This window comes from Magnolia sinica, chromosome 12 (genome assembly GCF_029962835.1).
Source record: "Magnolia sinica isolate HGM2019 chromosome 12, MsV1, whole genome shotgun sequence".
Lineage (NCBI taxonomy): Eukaryota > Viridiplantae > Streptophyta > Magnoliopsida > Magnoliales > Magnoliaceae > Magnolia > Magnolia sinica.
The window spans coordinates 26,583,979-26,608,497 of record NC_080584.1 but is presented as its reverse complement, the minus strand read 5'-3'; the positions used below and the strand labels follow the sequence as shown (position 1 = coordinate 26,608,497).

Here is a 24,519-nt window from a genome sequence, read left to right as displayed (position 1 = left end):
TACAATTTATCCAGCTCCTTGGCCCTTTCAGCCGAATCCTTGTATTCGGCCACTACCGCGGCCACCTTCGAGACCGCTCGAGCCCCGTAGAGACGCCTTGTTCGTAAATGTAAAAGACTCAAGGACAATCCGTTGTTGAACCAACTAGTTCGCCACCATTTGTTGTGCCGTCTTGAGCTTCTCTTTTGCCACCTCGAGCCCCGACTCGGCTTCCATGGCCCTAAACTCCAGGTCTTCGTTAGTCCGGCGTAAACGTCTGACTTCGGGTTCAGTCAAATCCAAGCGAGCTTGGAGTTGGTTGACCTCGTCCTGAAGCGCGAGTTCTCTTACCTAACCCTCAACAACAGCCTTCTTCAGCTCCTCTTGCTCTGTAACCGAAGCTTCCAGCTTCTTCTTGAGCTCGACCCACAGTGCGTCTTGCTCTGCCTTCTCGACCACGAACTTGGCCTACTTTGCTTCGAGCTGCTCCATCTCCTTCAGCCTTTCCTTCACCTCCACCATCATTGGCAGCGACTGGTAACATACAGCGGTATAATCGTTCATGAAGCTGACGTGGCAGCGGGAGAGCGTGTCGGCTATCCGCGTCTTTGGTGCATGCTTAGCCGCCAAAGAGTTCAGCTGAGCCATGTGAAAACTAGGAGGTAGGACCCCTGAAGAGGGTGCGAAAGCTCCTCCAACCCCACTGGCTACGGAAGCTTGGGCAGCCGCTTTGGGTGTGTTCGCATACTCGATGAGGACGTCACCTTGGCCGACCAAGGTCTCAGCCTCGGTAGCAGCAGGGGGGACTGTAGATCGTGTAGTGACAACCATGCCAGGGGTCTCTCCTACTACTTCTCTCCTTACCCCAAAAGGACCCGCGACTGCCAAAGGGAAAGCTTTGGGGACTTGCTCCTCCGCAGAAGGTGACGAGATGGTGATAGGCTTGATTCTAGCAGAAGCCTCAGTAGCTGGAACCTTGGGAGCAGGGGTCAGAACAATGTCAGGAACAACCTCAGAAGGGGCTGTGGTAGGTCTAGCTCCAGCTAGTTTTACAGCCGAGGTAGCCTCGGCTTAAAAAGCCTTCCTCTTCCTTGATGTCACCTTCTTCTTTGGTTCGGAGGAGAGGATGACGTCCATCGGAGAACGCGGGGGCCTTCTCCTCTTTGAACCGCCTGCCTCCATCCTTGTAAAAGAAAGAGGGATCAGCCCAGTAAGATTCACAGAATGGATAAAGGTTAGTGAATTAGTCTCCGAAGGCCCTAACTGCTCTTACCCAAGGCAAAGAGGGTGAACCGAATTCTACAAAAGCGAGAAGAGACCAAGTTCTCCTAATTAATGAGGTCGAACCAGGCGCGCTGATTCGGAGGAAGCACTCGGACTCGGTTGACCTGCCACTTCTGGAGGACAGAGAGGTCAGGGGTCCCCTTCGGCTGGACTGCAAACAGAAGTAAAGAATGAGTTAGATATAGAAAAATGAATTAAGTATGCAAGGCAATTAGAAGAAACGTCCGACATGGATTGGTGAATCGGGTAGGGACTCGGATCCGTAGTTGGTCCAATTCGGAGGCAGGAGCCTCCTATTCTCCCGAGGCCTAGAACCACTTCCCCTTCCAGTCTTTGTTGGAAGAAGGGAGTTGGGTTACCAGACTAAGAAGGCATGGGGGCCTAGCCGAGAAATACCACCAGGCCTTATCCGTGTTATCATATTTGGCCATGTACAAAAATAAAAACTCATCTGGCGTCAACCTCTGGTTCCCTGCCTGATGCCAGAGGACGAAAGTGGAGGCTAGGATCCTCCAGGAATTCGGGCCCACCTGCCCCAGCGTGATTTTTAGCTGCGCTGTTAGCTCGCACAAGAAAGGATGGATGGAGAATTGAAGCCCGCATTGGAGGGCGCAAACGAAGATAACAATCTCCCCCTTAGCTTGAGATCCCTCTTGATTTGTGGGGGCAGGGGCTCGAATGTGAACCGAGTCGGGGATCTGATAATCTTCACGAAGTTGGTCCATGTGGGACTCAACCATGATCGATCCCCCAGGGACTAATGGTTTTGTTCTACCTCCCTTGGGGCCCGCCTGCTACTGCCTCGCGGGATCTCTGAGGACCCTCTTCGACCCTTTACCTCAACTCTTGGTCCTCTAACTTGTGGCTCCTCGGGTCGGGGCTAGAGTGTAAAGGGGTACGGCCTCGAGAGGGCCTTCAGATTCCCTGGGCCCCGAGGCTGAAGTCTATGTTTCGGACTCTGAACCAGCTCCTTGAACCACGCCTATCTCGTCAGAGTTGCTCGACATGAAGGAAAAAATGCGTTAAATTATTGGAGGACTCACAGCGTTGCAGGTGATTTCCTCTGACAGAAGTTTTTCTAACTTTGACGTCTTCCACTAGGCTGAATCTCCCCTCCGATGGTCGAGAATCCTTTATCCGGCGATCAAAACGCCTTTTCCAACAGAAGGTGATTTCCGGCGAAGGGTGATTTCTAGCGGAGGTGATTTCCGGCAGAAGGCGATTTAGAAGGAAGGAGCAGAGAAAATGAGAATGCGAGAAGTGTGAGAGCGAGGGAGGGAGGGGTTTATATAGCCACCTCATTGCTCGGTGCCATCATTACAAGCGACCGTTCCAAAAGCCGATACGACTCGACACTGGTGCCGAGGGACACATGAAAGAGTGCGATACGTCCGAACCCGTGCTTCGAGGTCAGAATCTTCTCAGCATTTAATGTCATTAAAGACGCAGGCACCTCCTCACTCCTCTGACACACGTGGTGCCGTTTCCTTCGTCCCGCCGTCTGCAAATCGTAACCGTCGCCACGTGTCCTTTACTAAGAGGACAGAAACCGAAGAGTTATGGTTATTGCTTCACATGTGGAATCGGAGGTGTACGAATGACATTGAATACGCTTCAATCACTCCAATCGCCATCATGAGCTAGGGAAGGGTGACGTCGTTTCATTTATCCGAGTTTTTACTCTCCAGATCCAGGCTCGGACCTAGAGAGTAAGAGGCTTCTGTTATGGAGAAATCTGAACAAGGATAATCAGGGTCGATTTGAGCAACCTGAGTCAGTTATTGTAGCCTAGGAAGAAGAATATCACATCAAGTGTGAGCCGACCTCTGAGTTACGACTATTAGTAGGCCGAGGCGAGCTCTCATCCTCGTCCCCGTCCCCATCTGAGGACGACATCCCATGAACTCCGACCCCGAGCATTCCGATAGTAAACTTCAACTACTCGGTCTCAGGCTTAGACAAGACAAAGTCAAGCCTAGGCTGATACTCTGAATACTAGTACTTGGCCTTGGGTTTGGACAGGTTGAGGCCGAGCCCGGGTGAGGACACTCCGTGTGCCGATCCTGAAGACTAACCTAAATGCAAACGTGACCGAAGATCTCGTTCAAGGATACGCACCCTTAAGACACGATATGCCACATGACCCAAAGATTGTAGATAATATCTTCACGATTACAGCATCCGCGTGATTGAGTAAATCGTGCCGAGATTAACGGACGTGATCCTCTCTACCCACAAGTATAAATACCAAGGGATCCTATTACCACAGGTACACAAGATCTTGCACCCTCTCTCTACATACGACTTAGACCTAGATTCCCTAGCTTTACTTAGGCATCAGAGGGTCTCTCGACTTAGCTAGGGTCTCCTTTGCTCACCCTTTTGTGCAGGACCAGGGTTCATCGAAGGTCCGCCGCATTGAGTGGAGGGTGGTCCGAATTTTGACCTCAACATATACAAACACAAACCCGATAAAACTTGGGTCTGGTTCGGGTTGAGGTCTCGAGTTGCTCGACCTAACCTGAACCCCATTGATATATAACTTAGTTATAAATTATAATATATGTTGAAGGCACATGAAATTCCAATGCTGTCAGGTCTCATTGGTCCACATCATTTATGATGACTCAAGCTAACAAGTTACGCTGGATTTCTCTCTCCCAATAGATTGGGCGCTACATAACACGACTTTTAAAGTAGTTGTCTTATATTTTAACTTGTTTGTTTAGAAAAAAAAACTTTTTTATAATAAATAATTATACATATAATTAATAAATTCAAAGGTATAAAAAATAAGACTCATATTGAAAATATAATAGACTAATGTATTAACAAAAATATTAGCATATATCCACCTGGCCAACCGACAAAGCCCACTTAGGTTGGGTTAGGGTTGGGGTATAGGAACCTTGGGTTGGGCTAGGGTTGATCACGACCCAACCCACGGGGCTTTCAGCCTTAATACAGGCATTGAGGGCCCAAAAGCAAAAATATCCACTTGATCCTGTTCAGTGGCTCCTAAGAAGTTTTCAACGTAGGCATTCAATTCCACTTGAGCTTTGAATATAATTCAATTTTGAGGCTCATGTCTTGAAATGATATAGAAAAACGGATGGGCGACGGGGATAAAATACATACACCACAACAGGGTCCACAGAGTTCACAGTATTCAATCTGCGTCCCACACGGACACTGCGGTGGGCCACAGATCCTTTTAGTCGGCCTCCCTGCAACAGGGGCTGTAGGAAATTGGCATTCCTGGATGAGATTTCCTGAAAGGGCAGAACTCTACTCACTCCCAGCCCATCCCGCTGCAGCACAGACCCTTCCAAATAAACGCAGCCCGCCAAATGAGAGCCGTTGGAAGACTGTCCACCACCCCTGCGGGCCCCACCACCACCAAACAAGCCCTCCTCCTCTCCTCCTCCTCCTCCTTCTCCTCCTCCTCAGGCAGCAGCGGCAGAGGCAGAGGCAGAGGCTTCTCTCCACCCTTCATCTCTCAGCCCCCTGGAAAGGTGGGCCGCACCGATCCTGATGCCAGCGCCGAATCCGACCCGTTATTCCCTCCCGGCGTTGGCCATGGCCGCGGCAAGCCCATCCCTCCCACCCCAGTTATCAATTCCTTCTCTTCGTGGATCTCTCCCACCAATCCTTCCGCCGGCCGCGGTGGATCCCTACCGTCCGTTTCCTTTCCGCACCCGCAGCAGCCCGCCACAGATCCCCCTTCCAAGAAACCAATTTTCTTTCGCCGCGACGACGATGATTCCGAACCTGCCCTGAATTTCGGCACCATAAAAGAAGGTATTCTCCCACGGAACCTCCAGTCGGGCCTACCCGGAGCGGGCCGTGGAATGCCTGCGAAGCCTTCAGATTCAGACACTCGTGTTCGCGAAGAGAATCGTCACCTTCGCCAACGGCCACAGGCCACAGGCCCCACGAGGGGCGGGCTGCAGCCAGGTTCTCCCAGCCCGCCCCGGCCGAGTCGTCGGGAGGTGGGTGATAGGGCAGTCATGAGGCCTGAAGATGGTGGGAGGGGAAGAGGAGGGCGTTGGCGAGGTAGAGGCGGGAGAGGAATGCGTGATTTTAGAGGGAGAGGTGGTAGAGGTGGGGCCCGGCGGTTCGTAGTTGCGGAAATTGATGATGCTGGTACTGGGCTTTACCTTGGCGACAATGCTGATGGGGATAAGCTGGTGCAGAGGTTAGGAGATGAGAATATGAATAAGCTGATTGAAGGGTTCGAAGAGATGAGCAGCAGTGTGTTGCCATCGCCAATGGATGAGAAGTATTTGGATGCCGTCGATACGAATTTCCTTGTAAGTTTTATCTGAATAATTGGATTAATGAGTGGCTTTGGTAAAGAGGATAGGTGAGGCCCGCCTTTCGCTGTTCATTTGGACCGTACATATCTGGGCCACACCTATGAAATAATATGGCGACGAGTCTGAATTAGATCCAGATTTTGTTTTGGGCAAGCATTCCGAATAGGTAGGCCCCACCTTTCAGTGATCTGGACCCTTTATCCTGTGGGCCCTACTGCTGATGGATGATGTTTTGTAGGGCACAAATCTTGGAGAATCCTAACCATCCGATCACTGGCCTGAGCTACCGTTGGTTGATATGCGATTGGAAATTGCCCACCAATCAGATGGCTGGATGGTTCTGTGTGGAAATTTTTGTCTATCACCCATCCATGGTGGGACCCACTAGATGGGCAGTCCCGATAATGGAAGAGTGGGCCCTGCCTTGTACAAACTATGGTGCTGTTAGTTCAGCTTGAGCATCACTATCTTTGATGAACTTGGTCTTGATTTCTTTTGATTTTTTGCGAGTTGATGGTTTTGATAAATCTGATCTTATTTTTTTTTGTATGGCAATTGGATCTTAATTTGTTTTGACTTTAGTTTGATTAGATGGAAGGAGTGGTTTCAATGCATTGGGTCTTGATATGTTTTGATTTTGGGGATGTAGATAGAGTTCGAACCGGAGTATTTGATGGAGGAGTTTGGTACAAATCCAGATATCGACGAGAAACCGCCAATTCCTCTTAGGGATGCTTTAGAAAAGATGAAGCCATTCCTGATGGCATATGAGGGGATACAGAGTCAAGAGGAGTGGGAGGTATGTGCATCGGTTTTTTCTAATTTCCTAGTTCATAATTAGCATCCATCGCTGTTCTATTGCCAGATCAGAGTTATGATGCTTTCAACATGGTAAGTGGACTGACAATGTGAGATAATCTTAGAAATCACCTTGCTTTCAATCCACTCTAGTTTTCTTTTTCAACTCAAGCTGAATGATTGAAACATGTTCTACATTTAAACTCCCAAACATCTATTATGTATTTTATTATAGAGAGCTTTACTAAGCCAGCCCATGTGTGCAATAAAGCTCATGTACATGCCACACAAGTGTAAGCATGGCAAATAGGTGCGAGATCCAATCCATCCATCGGGTTGGTCCGACCTTCTACATGTTTTCCCAAAAAAATAGATCCGGTCCGCTCAACACGTGGACCCTGATATTGGAAACAGGTGGATGGGTTAAAAAAATTCAGCCAAGTTTTTCAGAGCTGTACATTTGTTTTGCAAACTGTGGCCCTTGACTAGTAGTTCAACCTGATTCTTGCGCTAGGGCATCAATATGGTGGTGCCTTTCTTATGGATGGATTGGATCTTGGACCCATCCTGCCAAATTGGCACATGTCTGGCATGTACACAGGTTTTATTGCACATGCGTGTGGGCTAAACAAAGCTCTTATTTTAGAAATTTGAATTGCTAAAACTTATGATTGCAATTTTAGGCATAGATAATGATCGACGGCATCATGGTTTAACACTTTAATTATTTGAGATTTTGATGTTATGATATCGGTGCTGTTACTCAAAAGGGCACTTCTACCTACTACTAGGCTACTACAGGAAATTCACTTTACTTTTACCTGTCAAACTTTTATTTGTTTGTTCTATATTTCCAGCTTCCTATTACACCACCAACTAACTAGTTGGTGGGGATTTACATGATACATGACTCAAGGCGTTGTATAGTATGCATGTTTTCACATCTAACATGTAGGAACCGTGCTTTGCATATCAAGCCCACTTGTCTGTCTGTGATCCCCCTTGGATCACAGTTTAAAATCAGTTTCAGTCTGCAACTCACCTGGGACCGAAACTGTGTTGTATCACTGAAACTGATTTGACTCATCCGAAAGTGGCTGAGATGGGGAATGGATACCAGAAAATATTTAGAAGTTATTTTAAAAATAAAATAGAAAATTCAACAAAAAATTAGAAAAAAAGAAAGAAAGTAGAAAATTCGAAATTAAAATTCACACAAATTTAAAACCAAATTCGTGAAACTGATGTCAACAAAAAATTGAAAAACGGAAGAAATCAGAAAATTAGAAATTTAAAATTAACACAAATTTAAAACCAAATTCATAAAACTCATTACAACAATTTAAATCTAAATTCATAAAAATTAGTCAATAAACATAGGGAACCACACAAATCCACACAGCTTAACAGTCTCCCCTAGGTAGAATATAGATGGATATTGGTTATACGTAGTCTCCCCTACGTAGAATATAGATGGATATTGGTTATACCTAGGCCTGCTACCCTGATAAGACTGAATAGTCAATACCACTGGAATTTGTGTCGGCTCAAACATGTCATTATCTTCATCTTTACGATATTATTATTGCTCCCATGCCATACTGCTATTGTTGCACATAAGTTCCTCTAGCTCCCCCACATTGTTTCTTGTCGTAGTCTCAATATGCCCATAGGCCCCTGCATGTTCATGCTCACGAGTAGGATAGACTCATCCGAAGTCCCATATGAGGTCCTCTAGCTCCTCCCCACTGTTTCTTGTCATAGTCTCAATATGCCCATTGGCCCCTGCACATTCCTGCTCGTGTAGGATAGACCTCGCATGGGACTTCAGATGTCATCTGCTCAGTTGGCAACTTTGATTTTGTGGGTTTAGTGTCATGTCTACTTCGTCTAGGGGCCCTTAAAAAAAGGAAGAAGGAAAGAAAGAAAGCCTGCTTTTGTTGGTTTCTTCTTTGATGGATTAAAACAAAATCTTCGCCCCCTACTTGCATGTCTTTCACCCTGTTCTGTATCATATATATGATTGCCACCTCCTCCTTGCTTGGGTGCATCTTCCATTGCCTCGTCATTGGCATGAGCCTCACCATGGTATGAGTTCCTGCAGTACTACTCTTGGGAGTGTGTTGTCATTGAACTTTTTTATTTTTATTTTTATTTTATTTTTAATATAATTTGAAATATTACCGCCAACTTATTAAAATCAGAGAACAAGCAAAACAAGAGGGGAATGAATCTTACAAGAGCCAACAAAAATGAATGCTGAAAAGCCACCTTGCGAACATTCTCCAAAAGACCAGAAAGAAACAACAGCTGAAAACTACAAGAATATGAGGAAAAAACGAATGAAGAAACTAGTTTCTTGAAGATTGACATCTCAGAAAGAGGCCCTTCGAAGACTAGGCATTTGCCACTCCCTCTGCCATCACAACTCTACATTCTTGGACGAATTCCACTATTGAAGCACATGGTGCATAAAATTCCTATTTCACTGTAGGCTGGCCAATCCACCATTGATGCGACAAATTTTCTCAACAGATGAGATCTTGTTTTAATGATCCGTCCATTTCCTTTTTTCTTCTTCTTCTTCTCACTCACCACATGATGGAAAAGGGTACCATAATCCATAGTGTTGATGGCCCATATTGATCGCATGTGTGGTCCCATGCAGGTGTGGTCCAGTGGGTCAGCTTGGTTTCTCACGTGGTTTCCTTTGTTTTCTAGGCTTAAACATGGTTGGGTTATGGTTTATGCTCATGCGCTGATGTAATATAATAACTTAAGTGTGTAAAGGCATACTTGTAATTTTGATTTTAATGAGTGAAGCACTAATAATAAAACAAGGAGATGGGGGCATGAGAGGCTGCTGCTGTCCTCTCCCTTCATTCTCAGTTTCTCTCTCTCTCTCCCTCTCTCTCTCTCTCTATCTATTTCATGCTTTGGAACATGATTTCAGAGCATCATTGATCCGATACCGTGTTTCATCTTCTCTTTTTCACTGTTCCTTCTCTTTTTCTTCTTCTTTCATCCCCTTGAGGTGAAACCCTAAATTGCTTGGGAGCTGATTTTCCCCAAATCCGTTTTCATCCTTGTGCCACCATTTGATGGGTTGTGTAATCATGTCCTGTGAAGGTGCATGAGGTCCATTTCATATACAATCATTGTGATGGGTCAAAGTCAGCCGTCGTGTGTCTATGGTCAGATTTGAAGATAAAAGTGCATGTGGAATTTATTTATGGCTAGGATTGAAGATTAAGTGTACGTGTGAAAGGTATGAAGGAAGTATTTTTCCTGATTGATTGTGTTTGTGACTATATGTTATCTTGAAGTATGTGTTTGGTAAGTTCAAGTTGAAATTTATTCCCTTGTGTGTTTGATTTCTTTATCCCCCTGAATATGGATGTCAAGAATGAAGCCAAGAATAATCTCCTTTCTCCATCGGAGTTGATGAATCTGCAAATCATATCGACTAAACTTAACGGAGCAAATTACCTACAGTGGGCTACATCTGTAGATGTATTTCTTTTGGCTAAGAGAAAGTTAAAGTATTTGACTTAACCCAAGCCTGTAGAAAATTCGACAGAATATGAAGATTGAATGGCAGAAGATGCTCAAATTAGAGCTTTGTTGTGGAATAGTATGGAACTTCACATCAGTGCAAATATTTTCTTTAAGACGGCTAAAGAAGTGTGGAGAAACTTGAGCGAGATGCATTGAGTGTGAGAAGAAATTAACTTGTATCTATGAGTTACGCCAAAATATTTTTGCTCTCAAACAACGAGATAAGAGTGTCGGGGGATATTATTCAACCTTGCAAGGCATGTGGGAAGAACCGAATGTACCAACCCTTGTTGACAGATTATGAGACCATAAGATGACAGAGAAACGAATTTTGTGTTGCTAAATTTTTCTCTAGCCTTTATCTTGAGCAGTGTTCACAATATCGATACTATTGGCCGATATTATCGGTATCGCGGTCTAGCGATACGAAACTGCCTAGGAGTACAAAAAAAAAAACAGATATCATTTGATATCTTCGGCGACATAGGTGACAATCCTCTTTACCATTCTAGAAATTCGAAGAAAATAAAAAATATATATAGGAAAAAATCTCTCTTACCTTGTTACTCAAGATTTGCATGGATTTGGTGGGCCAATCACGATTGACAGTGCCAGATCATGTAAGAAAACCTAAACCCCCCCCCCCTTTTTTTTCTTTGAAGAGAATTGCTTCGAAAGGAAACCAGATTTCCGCCGAGGTTTATGGGGATTTGGGTTGGATTTTGAAAAAAAGATGAAATTAGGGAGAGATTTTTGGGATTTTAACAAATTCGGAAGTCTCGAGGTGAGGCATGAGGGCTTGCGCATTCACGGCTTTAACGGAGAAGACGACGAGAGCCTCTCGCCCTTTGCCTTAATTAAAGGACTGTATTTGGTGCGACTTGGCTGCACCAAATACGGTGTGGCCCACATTTATGTATGTATTGTATATCCATTTCGTTCATACGTTTTGTCAGGTCATTCTATGGCATGATCTAAAAAATGAATTAGATCCAAATCTCAGGTGGACCATACTCTTAAGAAAGAATGGTATTTGAACCTCCACCATTAAAAACTTGCTAAGGCCTACCGCAACGTTTATTTGTCATCCAATCTGTTGATAAGGTCACAAAAACGTGGATGAAGGGAAAATAACAAAGATTAGGTGGATGCAAAACTTTTTCGAGCCATTCGCAAGTTTTAATGAGCCATCACCACTATTTCCTACAGTGTGGTCCACCTGATATTTGAAGCTGCTTCATTTTTGGGTTCATGTCCTAAAATGATTTGTAAAAACATATGGACGGCTTGGATATGCAATAAATATACCAAGGTGTACCCCACCATAAGTGGCACATTGTATTGGGTCAGGCCAAGGCAGCACTCTTCCTTAAAAATAATAAAACTATGTTTATGTGGGCCCTACCATGGTGTGTGTTATATCCACACCGTCCATTCATTTTGAGAGATCATTTTAGTGCATGAGCTAAAGAATGAGGCCGATCCAAAGTTCGAGTGGACCCCACCATAGAAAACAGTGGGGATTCAACGCCTACCATTAAAAAATTCTAGGGGGCCACAAAAGTTTTCGACCAAGCTGATATTTGTGTTTTCCCTTTGTCCATATCCGTGTGAACTTATGAACATGTTGGATCTCAAATAAACATCATGGTGGGCCTTAGGAAGGTTTCAATGGTGGCCGGTGGGTGTCACTGTCCACACTATTTTCTGTGGTGGGGTCCACTTGACCTTTGGATCGGTCTCATTCTTTGGCTCATGTCCTAAAAAAATGTCTCCAGATGGATGGACGGTGTGGATACAACACACACATCATGGTGGGGCCCATAGTCAAGGTCCCACCCACATTGGTGGTCTTTCGTGTTGCATGCGGGTACTACCCAACTCCGTCGGAAGTGGGAATTGATTAGGTGAGACCTTGGATCTACCTAGGTGTGTGGGACCCGTGGCCCACCTAGATGTATGTGACTATATCCACACTATCCATCTGCATTGAAAACTTATTTTAGGGCATGATCTAAAAAATGAAGCAGATCCAAATCTCAAACGGACCATAATACATGAAACAGTAGTAATTGACCATTAAAAACTTCTCGTGGGCCACAAAAGCTTTGGATCATATTTTTGTGGTCTACCTAAGATTTGGGCATGCTTCATTTTTGGGATCATGCCCTAAAATGTGCTTTGAAAATAGTTGGATGGTGGCCCCAAAGATGAAGCATATCCAAAGCTCTAGTGAACCACACCACAGGAAACAGTGTGAATTAAACGGCTAATGTTGAAAAATTCTTAGGGGCCACCAATGTTTTGAATTAAGGTGATATTTGTGTTTTCCCTATGTATTGCATATCCACGCCGTCCATCTATTTTTACATATTAGTGTAGGGCATGGTCCAAACAATGAAGCAAATACAAGTTTCAAGTGGACCACATTGTAAGAAATAGTGGTCCACCAATGAAGTTTATTTGCATGTTGCCTTGTATGGTCCTAAACGCTGCCTTATATGTATGGTCCCAAACAATCGTGCACCAATGAGGCTTCAGGTGGACCACATTATAAGAAACATGGTCCCAAATATTGGAAAAAGTGGTGTTTAAGCACCTTATGCCCACCATGGTGCCTGTTCGACATCCAACCATTGATTAAGTCCACTGGATGTGGACATGGGCTAGGGCCCACTCATGAGGTGGATCTGGAGTTCAAATGGCCCCCACTATAGCAGGATAGTGGGAATGAAAACTTACAATTGAAAAGCTTCCGGGGCTCACTTATTGTTATGAACAGTGCAAATCTCATGTATTACTGTGCATTAGTGCAGATCACACATGTCTTGATACATTTATAAATGTTATGCATTCAATTTGAATATAGTTGCATTCTTCAGTGAGATGATGCATGGCTTAGGACCCTATACAAAGGCAACCTATTATGTGCACTTCTTTTTTGAGATGTTATGATCTAAAAGTGTAAATTAAGGTCTTTTTAATAATCCTCGAAGTTCCATTGAAAAATTCAACCATTTTCCTAATGTTTCCCAAAAAGTGCGATAAATTATCCAATACAAATGATATATCCCGTGCGATAACCGATACGTATCTGTATCCCAAGGGTGCAATACATAGCGCGATACCGATATTTTGAACACTGGTCTTGAGTTTGAGCCTGTGAGAGTTCAAATCTTTGGAGATAGTGAGATTCCATCTGCCAAGGCATTTGCCCTGAGTTCAATATGCAGCTAGTACAAATGCATAGAATTCGTCCTGGTATGATTGTTTTGTGTTTGTCTTTACATCTGGTAGAGGACATGGAGGAAGTCAAGGTGGTTGTGGTCGTGGCGTACAATCTGGTGGTAGAGATTTTAAGGAGGTCGTTTTGGAGGTAGGAATACATGGGGTGGCCAAGACACAACTTTGGTGGCTGCTGCGGTTGTGGTCATTTTAATGGGCAGTGTACTCATTATGGTCTTAGTAACCACACAGTTGATACGTTGGGATCTTTTTGGTAAATCAGCTTGGTCAAATCGGGTTCGCTCTTTGGATGATGGCTCTAAGGTTACGTCTCCAATCCCATCTCCACCAATTCCGAATCCAATATTACAAGCAATATGGTTACATTTTCTAAGGAAGAGTATGCCAAGCTTCTAAAACATCACTCTTCTCATGCTTCATTCTCCACAACTACTCTTTTTCAGTCAGGTATGATTTTTTGCTTCTTTCGAGAGTCTCACTTGGGTTATTGACTCTGGAGCTTTCGATCACTTGACTGGTAAGCATAGTTCGTTGTCTCAGTTAGTCAGGTCTTCGTCCATTTATTTCGTGACATCAGTGGATGGTATGTCAAGCTGTATGTCTGGGTTGGGTACTACGCGCCGTACCCATCTCTTTCATTATTGTTAGTACTTTATATTCATAAGATTCCTTTAAGTGCATTGTCAATGAGTAAGCTAACCAAATCCTTAAACTGCTTTGTCATATTTTATCCCTCCTATTGTGAATTTCATGATCTAAATATGGGGAGGATGATTGGTGGTGTATATGAAGTGAATGGACTGCATTACCTCAATAGTGGAATAACTAGAGTTGCATTGCAGACATATCTCTCTCCTCATCAGTGGTATTCCAGGCTTGGTCACTCTTCCTTGAGTAGTTTAAAGAGTCTTGTTTTGTTATTGTCATATGTGTCTAGGTAGAGTGTGAGTTTGTGAGTTAAGTAAGCATTATAGAGTGTTGTTTCTTCCTCATGCGGACAAAAGAAGTGATAAACCTTTCTATTTGATACATTCTGATGCTTTGTGTCTTGTTCGCGTTACTAGTTTATGATTTTAAGTATTTTATTATCTTTGTGGATCATTTTTCTCGAATGACATTGTTATGCTCAATGAAGGATTGTTCTTAAGTGTTCTCCTATTTTAAGATTTTTTTTTTTCATATGCAAGTACAAACTCAGTTCGATACTAAAGTGTGTATTCCATATTCAGACAATGCTAGGGAACATGTATCTCATCATTTAACTCATATCTTTCATCTCCTTTTTTAAAAAGGTAATGGCATTTTATCAACAGAGCACAAAGGCTCAAATATAAATTACAAATTACATCTCGGCTAAGAACGACCAATCATTTTGGTCAAAATCCTTAACCTAAGAAGCTCAAACTATTACGTAAATTTTAGCTTTTTTATATACATTCATCCCTGACCTGCTCTTGTTTTGGAAGCACCGATCATTCATTTCTCCTCAAATAGCTCATAATACATCCAACATGACAAGTTCCCACATCTTAGCCTCTTTTTTCCTTGTACCCCTTCCAGGCCAAGCTAGTAAGAGAGCCACAATGGATCCTGGCATCACCTGAGCGATGGATCTTTCCGACACCCTTTTGACAAAAGAACAGTGGATAAATAAATGAGCCACTGTTTCTACTTCCCTCATACACATCATGGAGCAATTAGGGATTCCTAGCGATCTTATCTGGAGATTATCGATGGTTGCTGGTAAGGATCTTGTTCCTATGCACCAAGATCGTAAATGCCAACAGAAGCCAATGCCCTGCTTTCCTCACCCAATGAAGGGTACTCCAGTATCTCATAGAAATATCGGATCGAAAATCTCCTGATTTCTCCAATGCCGACACCAAAGAATCCTTCTCACCTGGATAGAACCTGAGCCGGTGAAGCTACTCCAAAAGTCAAGCAAATTCCCCTGCTTCCTCATTTGATGAGTTTCTTCGACATGAAATGGACTATACCGCCAAGTCATCAATGAGCCAGAATCATCGTTCAACAATCACCACCAAATCTACAACTACTTTGGTCGGAAATTCGGATAAGAGTGTGCGCTCTCCTATTAACAAATCCTTCCAAAACCGGATTATTTTCCCAGCACCCAAAGAAAAACTAATTCCCCCTATGTTTGGATGAGAAGAAGAGAGGAAGAAGAGAAGAAGAGAGGAAGAAGAGAGAGTTGGGGTTTGGACGTCCCCCACTTTCTCATGTTTTATTTGAAGAGACTTTTTAATATTTACAATAATGCCGTTAGTAACAAAAGTAGGAATACCCAACATTTCCTACAAATTAACTTATGTAAATAGGCTAAATAAAGAGAGCTAACACATGGAAATGGGCTGAGTGATGGTCTTTAACACTCCCTCAAGCTGGAGCATATCACAAATTCTCAGCTTGACAGTGACACAATCCAAAAGAGGATGGCTAAGAGCTTGAGTGAACATATCTGCCAATTGATTTTGCGACTTGACAAATGGAATACAAATTTCCTTGCCGGTAACCTTCTCCCTAATAAAGGACCAATCAGCCCCGATGTGCTTGGTTCTTTCATGATAGACAGGATGTTAGCAATGTGGGAAGTTGCTTGCTTATCACAATATTGCTTCGTAGCAGTATCTACCACAAATCCAAGCTCACCTATTAATATTTTTAGCCACATGAGTTCACACATTGCATGAGCCATAGTCTTATACTCTGTTTCAGCACTTCAACGAGCCATCGCCAGTCAGTTTTTTAATTTTCTAGGTAACAAGATTACCCCCTAGAAAAAATACAGTAGCTAGCGGTTGACCACCTATCAAATGGAGAGCCAACCCAATCTGCATCCGAGTATCATTCTACATGGAGATGACCATCCCTTTAGAGGATACTGCGACCAGGCGCTCCTGTCAAATACTTGAGGATATCAAACACCGCCTCCCTATGAGGAACCTATGGAGCTTGTATAAATTGACTAACCACATTTACTGGACATGTGATATCAGGTTGAGTACTAGTTAGATTAATTTTCCCATCAGACTGCAATATGTTGCTGGATCATCAATCAGTTCTCCTTGATCCACAGTCAACTATTGACTTTTTATCCATAGGACGTTTAGTGGGCTTAGCTCCTAGAAGACCCACTGCCTCTAATAAATCCATTACATATTTTTGTTGTGACAGATTAATTTCCAACTTGGACCTTGCAACTTAATGCCTAAAAAGTATCAAAGACAACCTAAGTCCAAGGTGTTCCATAATGGTAACGGTGGCCGTTACCGTTATGATACAGGCCATAACGGTTGTTATGGCCCTTAAAAAAACTATTATGTGGCTGTTACCAGACTGTTACATGCCCTTTTTTTTTTTGTAACAACTGTTACGACCATTTCAGCCCCATAACGAACGGCTTTTACGTAACCGTTTTAGCTTTTCAATTCCTGTCAACATCCACTACTAACATGATAATGCCTGCCTCACTCTTTCTTACAAACACATAATGATATGCCTGGCTACGCTTCATAACAAATTCGAGCTTCACTTTAATAAGCTTGTCAAACCAAGCTCTTGGAGACTGCTGCAGATCATCGATTGTGTTAATAGGATTGTAACACTTGAATCCTTTTTGAATACGAGAATACTAAAAAAAGATACAGTTGATCGCCTTTTGTTCAAACTTATTATGTGCATGATCAAGCTGATGCATAAAACACACGACCAAATATTGTCGGACGTACAAAAGGTAGAGGTGTGAGGACATGGGGTGGATGGGATGTGTGTGTGATTTTTCATCCAAGACAGATGAAGGCATCATATTTATTAAGTAGCATGAAGTTAAAGCTGCAGAAACCTTCATATTCAATAACAATGCCCTAGCAACTTCAAGCAAGTGTTGATTCTTATGCTCGGGTATTCCATTTTGTTGTGGTGTGAGTGCACATGATGTTTAGTGGATGATGTATAAGATGGAAGTTATGAATTAAGGTCATTGGATATATTTTCAACCATTATCAGAACGTAGGACACACCGTAGAGTTAAATTGTGTCTGAACTTCCATATGAAATTATTTAAAACAAGAAAACACCATTATCAAAACTTTTGACACACCTTAGAGTTAAATTGTCTCTAAACTTTCATATCAAATTATTTAAAACATGAAAACACTTTTGATCTATCTTTTATAAAATATATCCAAGTCATTCTAGAGTAATCTTCCACAAATATAATAAATTATTTGAAGGTTGATAAAGTAGTAAAATGAACTGGACCCTAAATATCCAAATATACTAATTGAAAAGGTTTATCACTCTTTTTGTCAACACGAGGAAGAAATGATACTCTATGGTGCTTGCTCAACTCATAAGCCTCGCACATGTGACAAAAAAAGGGTTAGACTTTTCAATGTATTTAAAGACGGATGACCAAGCCTCGAATGCCATTGATTTGTAGAGACTTCTACTTGCATAGTAGCTCCAATTAGTCCACGATTAAGATAATAGACTCCATTTGCTTCACGCCCTCTACCAATCATCCTTTCCATCTTTAGATCCTGAAATTGGTAATTAGAGGAATAGAATGTGACGGAACAATTTAGAAACTTGATCAGTTTACTCACTGATAATTATCTTAAAAGGAAATTTAGGAATGTAAAGTACTGATGTCAGTAAAAGTGATAGGAGAGCACATATAATACCCAACCCTGACACATGGGTTGATGAACTGTCTACTAATGTAATAGAAGAAATAAATGATAATTATACTAACCGAGACAATGCGTTTTGTTTACCGGTCATGTGATCAGAGGCACATAAATTAATGACCTAGGGGTACTATCACTTGATGCAAGACATACTGTACCTAATTAAGCATAAGTTGTTGAAGAGGATGATGCAAGAGTGGAACAATCCTTTAGAAGTCGAACATATTCCTCCTTAGATAAAGTAACTGTCTTACTTGAGGTACTCAACTTAGAAACAGAGAGAATAGGCTTATGAGCAGTATCTTCAGTGTCACTGTCAGAGCAGGTTTGCCCACAAGATTCCAACACGTATTAATTGTGTTGTTATAAGATCACAATGAGTGCACTGTCAGTTACCCTGACCACAACCGCGACTACTACTGAAATTTGTACTGCATCTTTCCAGTTATTTCTTCGTCTCTTTAAATCTTTGCCACCAAACCAGTCACCACGTCCACGACCTCGACTTCCCCCATCACCTCTGCTGGACGTAGAAACAAGGGTTGAACAACTTGAAGGAGACTAACTCTGTGCGCTAATTGCTCATTGAACACGAGCAAATGTCTCGGTAATAGAGGGGATCTCGCTACCTCCAACAATCTAGGCCCGAACAAGCTCGAGACGAAGTCCATAGAGGAATTTCACAACATGGAATTCCTCTCTCTGTCATCCATGTGAAATTCCTCTCTCTGTCATCTCATAGTATCACAATCAATGGTCAACGGTTGATATACCTTTAATTCCTCCCACATGCCTCTCAAGGCTGAAATAGTACTCACTGACACCTTGTCTCCTTGTAGGGCAAATATGTTTTCAAACAACTCATAGATTCGCGTTAAATTCTTTGCACCCGAATACATTTCTCTTAGATTTTTCCATACTTCTCTTATTTGTTGATCTGAGGCTCCATATTGATTTCAGAGTGAAGCTCTAATCTGAACATTCTTCGCTACCCAATCTTCATGTTCCAATGAACCTTCTTTAGGTTTGGGCAAAGTCAAATATTTCAACTCTCTTTTTCCTGTGAGAAATACCTCCACTGATGTAACCCATTGCAAGTAATTCGATCCATTGGGTTTGGTCGATGTAATAAGGAAGATCATTGACTTGATGGAGACAAAATACTTGACTTGGCTTCATTCTTTGTTTCCATAAATTTAGGGAATGAAATAAATAACCAAAGGAAGAATGTTTGACTTAAACTTACTCAACGAGTATATTAGAAATCAATGTATACCAACGGACATGATGGTTTGATGCTGCTTCTTGCCTTGACACCTTGACACACACATTGCTTCTTCAACACTTGTCTTACCCACGTTCAACACATACTAAACTTCTTCAAACCTGACCATAAATCTGACCACAAACTTATGATACCCTACTTTTATCCATTACAATGGATTTAGGTGAAAGAGGGCATCACACAGCTTCATGAACTACGATTACGCAACCCACCATATGATGGGTATGAGAGATTTGTGTAGATTAGCTCCCCAACAATCTTAGATCTGTGTAGATTTGAATAAGAAAATTGGTGAATGGAAAAAGGTGGCTTTGCAAGGTGGGGAGGAGGAAGCATTCTCTCTTCTTCAGGAAATGCAGAGATTGGATATAAAAGAAGAATCGAGGAACCTGTTAGAGGAGGAGAGAACATGGCGGGAGGTATATTGTGTGAAATATAGTGCAGGACTTCGAGAGGAAGGGATAAAATGGTGTCAAAGATCTAGGGCATTGTGGTTAAAAGGAGATAAAAATATAGTCTTTTCATGCCATTGCTAATGCTAGAGCGCGCACTAACTAGATCAAAGTTTTGACGGAAGACGGAGTGAGGCTAGAGGGGAAGGATAATATTTGCGGTCTTATCGTGGAGTTTTACATGAATCTTTTATCTAAAGACGCATGGCATCGTCATTCGCTTGATGATCTAAGTTTTAATGGTATTTCGGCTGATAAGGCGGATTCCTTGGAGCAACCTTTCACAGAGGAAGAAGTGAAGAAAGCAACGGTAGAATTGGGAGGTGATAAAGCCCCGGGTCCAGACGGTTTTCCATTAGCGTTCTATCAAAAATTTTGGAAGTTGGTTAAGGGAGATGTGCTTTGCTTTATGAATGAATTTTTTGAGAAAGGTTTTATCACGTTAGAAATGGGGGCTACGTTTGTAGCTTTGATTCTTAAGAAGGATGGGGCCGAAAGCCTTAAAGACTTTCACCCTATTTGTTTGCTTGGTGGTCCATATAAGATTCTGGTGAAGGTGTTGGCTTCTAGATTCCGTTTGGTGTTGGGGGGGTATAATTTCGGAGTCTTAATGAGCTTTTGTGGATGGGAGGCAAATTATCGACGGGTCCTTACCAGCTTAACGACTGTATAGATTCTTGTAAGAGAAGAGGGGAAAGAGGAGTAGTTTGCAAACTTGATATTGAAAAAGCTTATAATCATGTGGATTGAGCCTTCCTTGATTACATGTTGGGAAGGTTAGGTTGTGGGGCCAAATGGAGAGCTTGGATTCAAACATGTGTTAGATCGGCAAAATTTTCGATTCTAGTCAAAGGCTCGCCAAATGTTTTTTTTTTGCTTCTAGAGGGCTTCAACAAGGTGATTCACTATCTCCTTATTTTTTTGTTACTGTAATGGAGGTGCTTAACAAAATGTTAGAAAGAGGTGAAGAGATAGGCTTGGTGGAAGGTCTTGGGGTGGATAGATCAAATTTTCAGATATCTCACCTCTAGTATGTGGATGATACGCTTTTTTTTTTTTGTAAGGCAGACGAGTTCAAAGTGCAAAATCTCCAGTCGATCATAGTCAGTTTTGAGGCGGTTTCCGATTGAAGGTGAATATTAACAAAAGTGAGATTCTTGGAGTTGGCCTTTCTAAAGAAGAGATTCAATTTTTTGCATCTACTTTTGGTTGTAGGGAGGGGATTTTTCCGACCACATATCTTGGGCTTCTGTTATGCATTAGCAAGTCGGCTGGACATTTGTGGGATAAAGTCATTGAATGATGTGAGAGGAAGATGTCCAAATGGAAATCAATTTGTCTTGAGAGAGAGAGAGAGAGAGGGGGGGGGGGGGGGGGAGGGAGGGTGCGGGCGTCGATGTCTAATCTACTAGTTTACTTCATGTTGCTTTTCACTTGTCCAAAGTCGGTTTTAAATGTTTTGGAAACACATAGGAGGGATTTTTGGTGGTAAGGGTTAGGAGAATCACAAGTTTCACCTGTTGGAGTGGGAAGATGTGTGCAAATTGCGGGATCAAGGAGGAACAGGATTGAAAGTTGAGATGAATCTAGCATTGCTAGGGAAATGTGTGTGGAGGTTTGGAGTTGAAGGGGGATCTAAATAGAGGGTTTTGATAGGAAAGAAATATGGGCTAGATGATTCTGGGTGGTAGACCAAGTCTTCTTCGTTGTATTGAGCTTCTTATTTATGGAGGTTGGTGGTGTCCTTAAAGAAAAATGTTTGGGAAGGGATATGCTTAGAGTTGGGGAATGGGGAAAAGATTCGGTTCTGGGAGGATAAATGGTTTGGTGACATCCCTTTGTGCTACCTTCCCTAGATTAGCGGGGATAGCAAAGGAAGCAAATATGAAGGTTAGTTGTTGTTTCTCTTGGAAGGGTGACAAAGCTATATGGGCCCCTAAATGTAGGAGGAGCTTGAATCATGAAGAAATTCAAGATTTGGCTTCGCTCTTGCAGTGTTTAGAAAAGGCTTCTTTGGTTGCCTTGAGCATGGATTCTTTAAGATGGTTAAAAGATAAATCGGGTAAATTCTCTGTCAAATCTTTCGATTGGGTTTTAAGCAAAGAGTGGATAAACACCTGGATATCTTTGACTACATATGTTTGGTAATATGGTGCTCCATTAAAGGTAGCGGTCTTTGGGGTGCTAGTTGGAAGTAATAAGGTGCTTGCTATCGACAATCTTCGCAGAAGGAATATGGTTCTTTTGAATGCTCGCTTGTTCTGTTTGCAAGATGCGGAATCAGTGAATCATTTCTTCCTTCACTGTTCTTTTGTTAGGGAGGTGTGGGGCTTTGTTTTTCAGCTCTTTGGAGTATTATGCGTGCTTCCGGGTTCTATAAATGTTTTTCTTTTATCATGGCATGGAGGAGGAACAGGGAAGTTAGAGAAAAGGATTTGGGGGTTGTCTTCTTTAGCGGTGTTGTGGACTATATGGTTGGAAAGAAATGGTCTTCTTTATCATCTTTCAAAAAAATAAAATAAAAAATCTTAGATCCCCACCTCAAACAAAATTAAAAAAAGAAAGAAGAGAAGAAGATGTAGTACGTAACAAGGATATCATAATCAAATCACGTATGCTTTGCTACCATGTATGTTTTGATGAGGAGAAAGAAAAGAAGAAAAGAGAGGAAGAAAAATAAAAGAAAGAAGAGAGAGTTAGGGTTTGGATGTCTCCACTTTCTCATGTTTGATTTAAAAAGACTTTTCAATATTTACAATAATGCTATTGGTAACAAAAGCAGGAATACCCAACATCTCCTACAACTAAACTTATGTAAAATAGGCTAAGATAAAGAGAGCTAAACGCATAGAAATAGGCTGAGTGATGGTCCGTAACACCCTCTTCAACTTGCAAGTCAAAGATGTGACTTCTCTCCATAACCCCGTCACCTTGTATAGAGACGAGTTCTTTACCCACCTTTCCTTCCTGGAGGCTATGCTTGCTAGTACTTCTCTCCAAAATCTTTCTTCTTTCATCTTGAGCCTCCACAACCATTTGCCTAGAAGAGTTTGATTCATTCGCGTAAAGTTTATTACACCAATTCCTCCCTCGTATGGTTTGCAAACCTCATCATTCCTTGATAGTTGAAATTTGTGCTTCACCTCCGCTCCTTGCCACAAGAAATTCCTTCTCAACCGCTCTAGTCTATCAATTACTAAAGCTGGACATCTAAAGAGTGACATAAAGTATATTGGTAGATTCGACACAACCACCTTATCAATGACAACTTGCTCCCTAATAATAGATGTTTGCTTTTCCACCTAGATAGCTTCCTTTAAGCCTTGTCGATCACCTTATCCCAAAAGTGTTTGGTGGGTTTTTCCAATGCACAACGGAAGCCCCAAATACGGTGATGAAAGAGACCCTTCCTTGCACCAAAAAATCTTCGCAATATGGCTACCTCATCCTATATGTGCACACCTCAAACTGCTCACTCTTGGAAATGTTGACTCAAACCTGATAACACCTCAAAGCATCTCACCAACTTTCTCAAATGGTCCACCTTTTCAACTTCTGTGTCACAAAAGAGAATAGTGTCGTCGACAAACTATAGGTGGGAGATCGAGATAGCAAAACTTCCCACCTCAAAACCTTTAATCAAACCCACTATCTGTCCTTTGCTGAGCATCTTAGCGCATCAACTACCACCATAAATAGGAAGGGGGTAAGTGGATCCCCTTGCCTTAGGCCTCTCGAAGCTTGGAAGTATCCTTTAGGGGAGCCGTTCGCCAATATTGAGATTCTTGCTGACTTAACATATTCTTTCATCCAACTCCATTTTTTTTTACTGCGACCTAGTCTCCCCTACATGTAATCGAGGAAAACCCAATCTGCATGGTCATAAACCTTTTCAATATCAAATTTGCAGACAATCCCATTCTACCCCTACTCATGCTTTGCATCCAAGCACTCATTGGCAATTAGGGCACTATCTAATATTTGCCTCCCCACAATAAATGCACCTTGGTTCTCTGAGATTACCTTGTCCAAGACTGCCCGAAACCTTGTCGCTAAAATTTTTGTGGGAATTTTACATGGCCCTTAACTAATTGGGCAAAAGTTGTATAGATGTTCCGACCCTTATATTTTCGGAATGAGTGCTATGAATGAAACTCCAAGTTCTGTCCCCTCTCTCAAACATCTTCAATAAAGTTGAATAAGTCTTCCTTAACTAAATCCCAATTTTTTTAAGAAAAAAAGCCATCGGGAAACCATCCGATCTAGGAGCTTTATCCCCTCTTAAAGAATCCACAACTGCCTTAACCTCATCCATTGAAATTTTCATCTCAAAACTTTTTGCTTCTGCCATTGACAAACTGGTTGAAAGACAGGTTATCCAATCTCTGTCTTTTCCATCCCTCATCAGACAACAAATTTTCATAGAATTCTACAACCGTGTTGCATATCTGTAATTTGTCTTCTATCCTCCTATCTTCCACCATTACACTATGGATCCCATTGTTTCTTGCGTGCGCGCTTGCAATACTATCAAAGATTTTTATTTTTATTTTTGTTTTTATCCCATTCTTTGCCATGTTGCCATTGCCTCCATTTTATCTCCTTTTTTAAGATTCGACTCATGGAATCCTGGGATAGTTTAACTCTTGTTGTCATCTCTTCTGCCGTTAGTTCGCCGCTTTCTTCCTTCACATATATAGCTTGAATTTCTTGCAATATGGCATTAGTTTCTACTTCCCTTGCCCCTCAAAACTTCCTTTTTCCAAAAACGGATCTTGCCTTTGAGTAGGTTCATCTTTTTATATAATCTTAACCCTGCAAATCCTTCAACTTGGAATGAATGCCACCATTCCTTCACAAGATCCGAAAACCCTTTAACCTTGAGA

The 24,519-nt window shown here is 42.2% G+C and overlaps 1 protein-coding gene across 1 annotated transcript in view; it reads left to right on the top strand.

Moving 5' to 3' along the window:
- Window positions 1–4,473: 4,473 nt before the first annotated feature.
- The window catches only part of LOC131221140 (uncharacterized), a 35,966-nt gene continuing 15,920 nt past the window's right edge, over window positions 4,474–24,519 (top strand). The window contains exons 1-2 of the mRNA XM_058216289.1: window positions 4,474–5,576; window positions 6,232–6,381. Coding sequence (XP_058072272.1) covers window positions 4,614–5,576; window positions 6,232–6,381 — 1,113 coding nt within the window. The 5' untranslated portion in view covers window positions 4,474–4,613. The remainder of the gene's footprint in view (window positions 5,577–6,231; window positions 6,382–24,519) is intronic.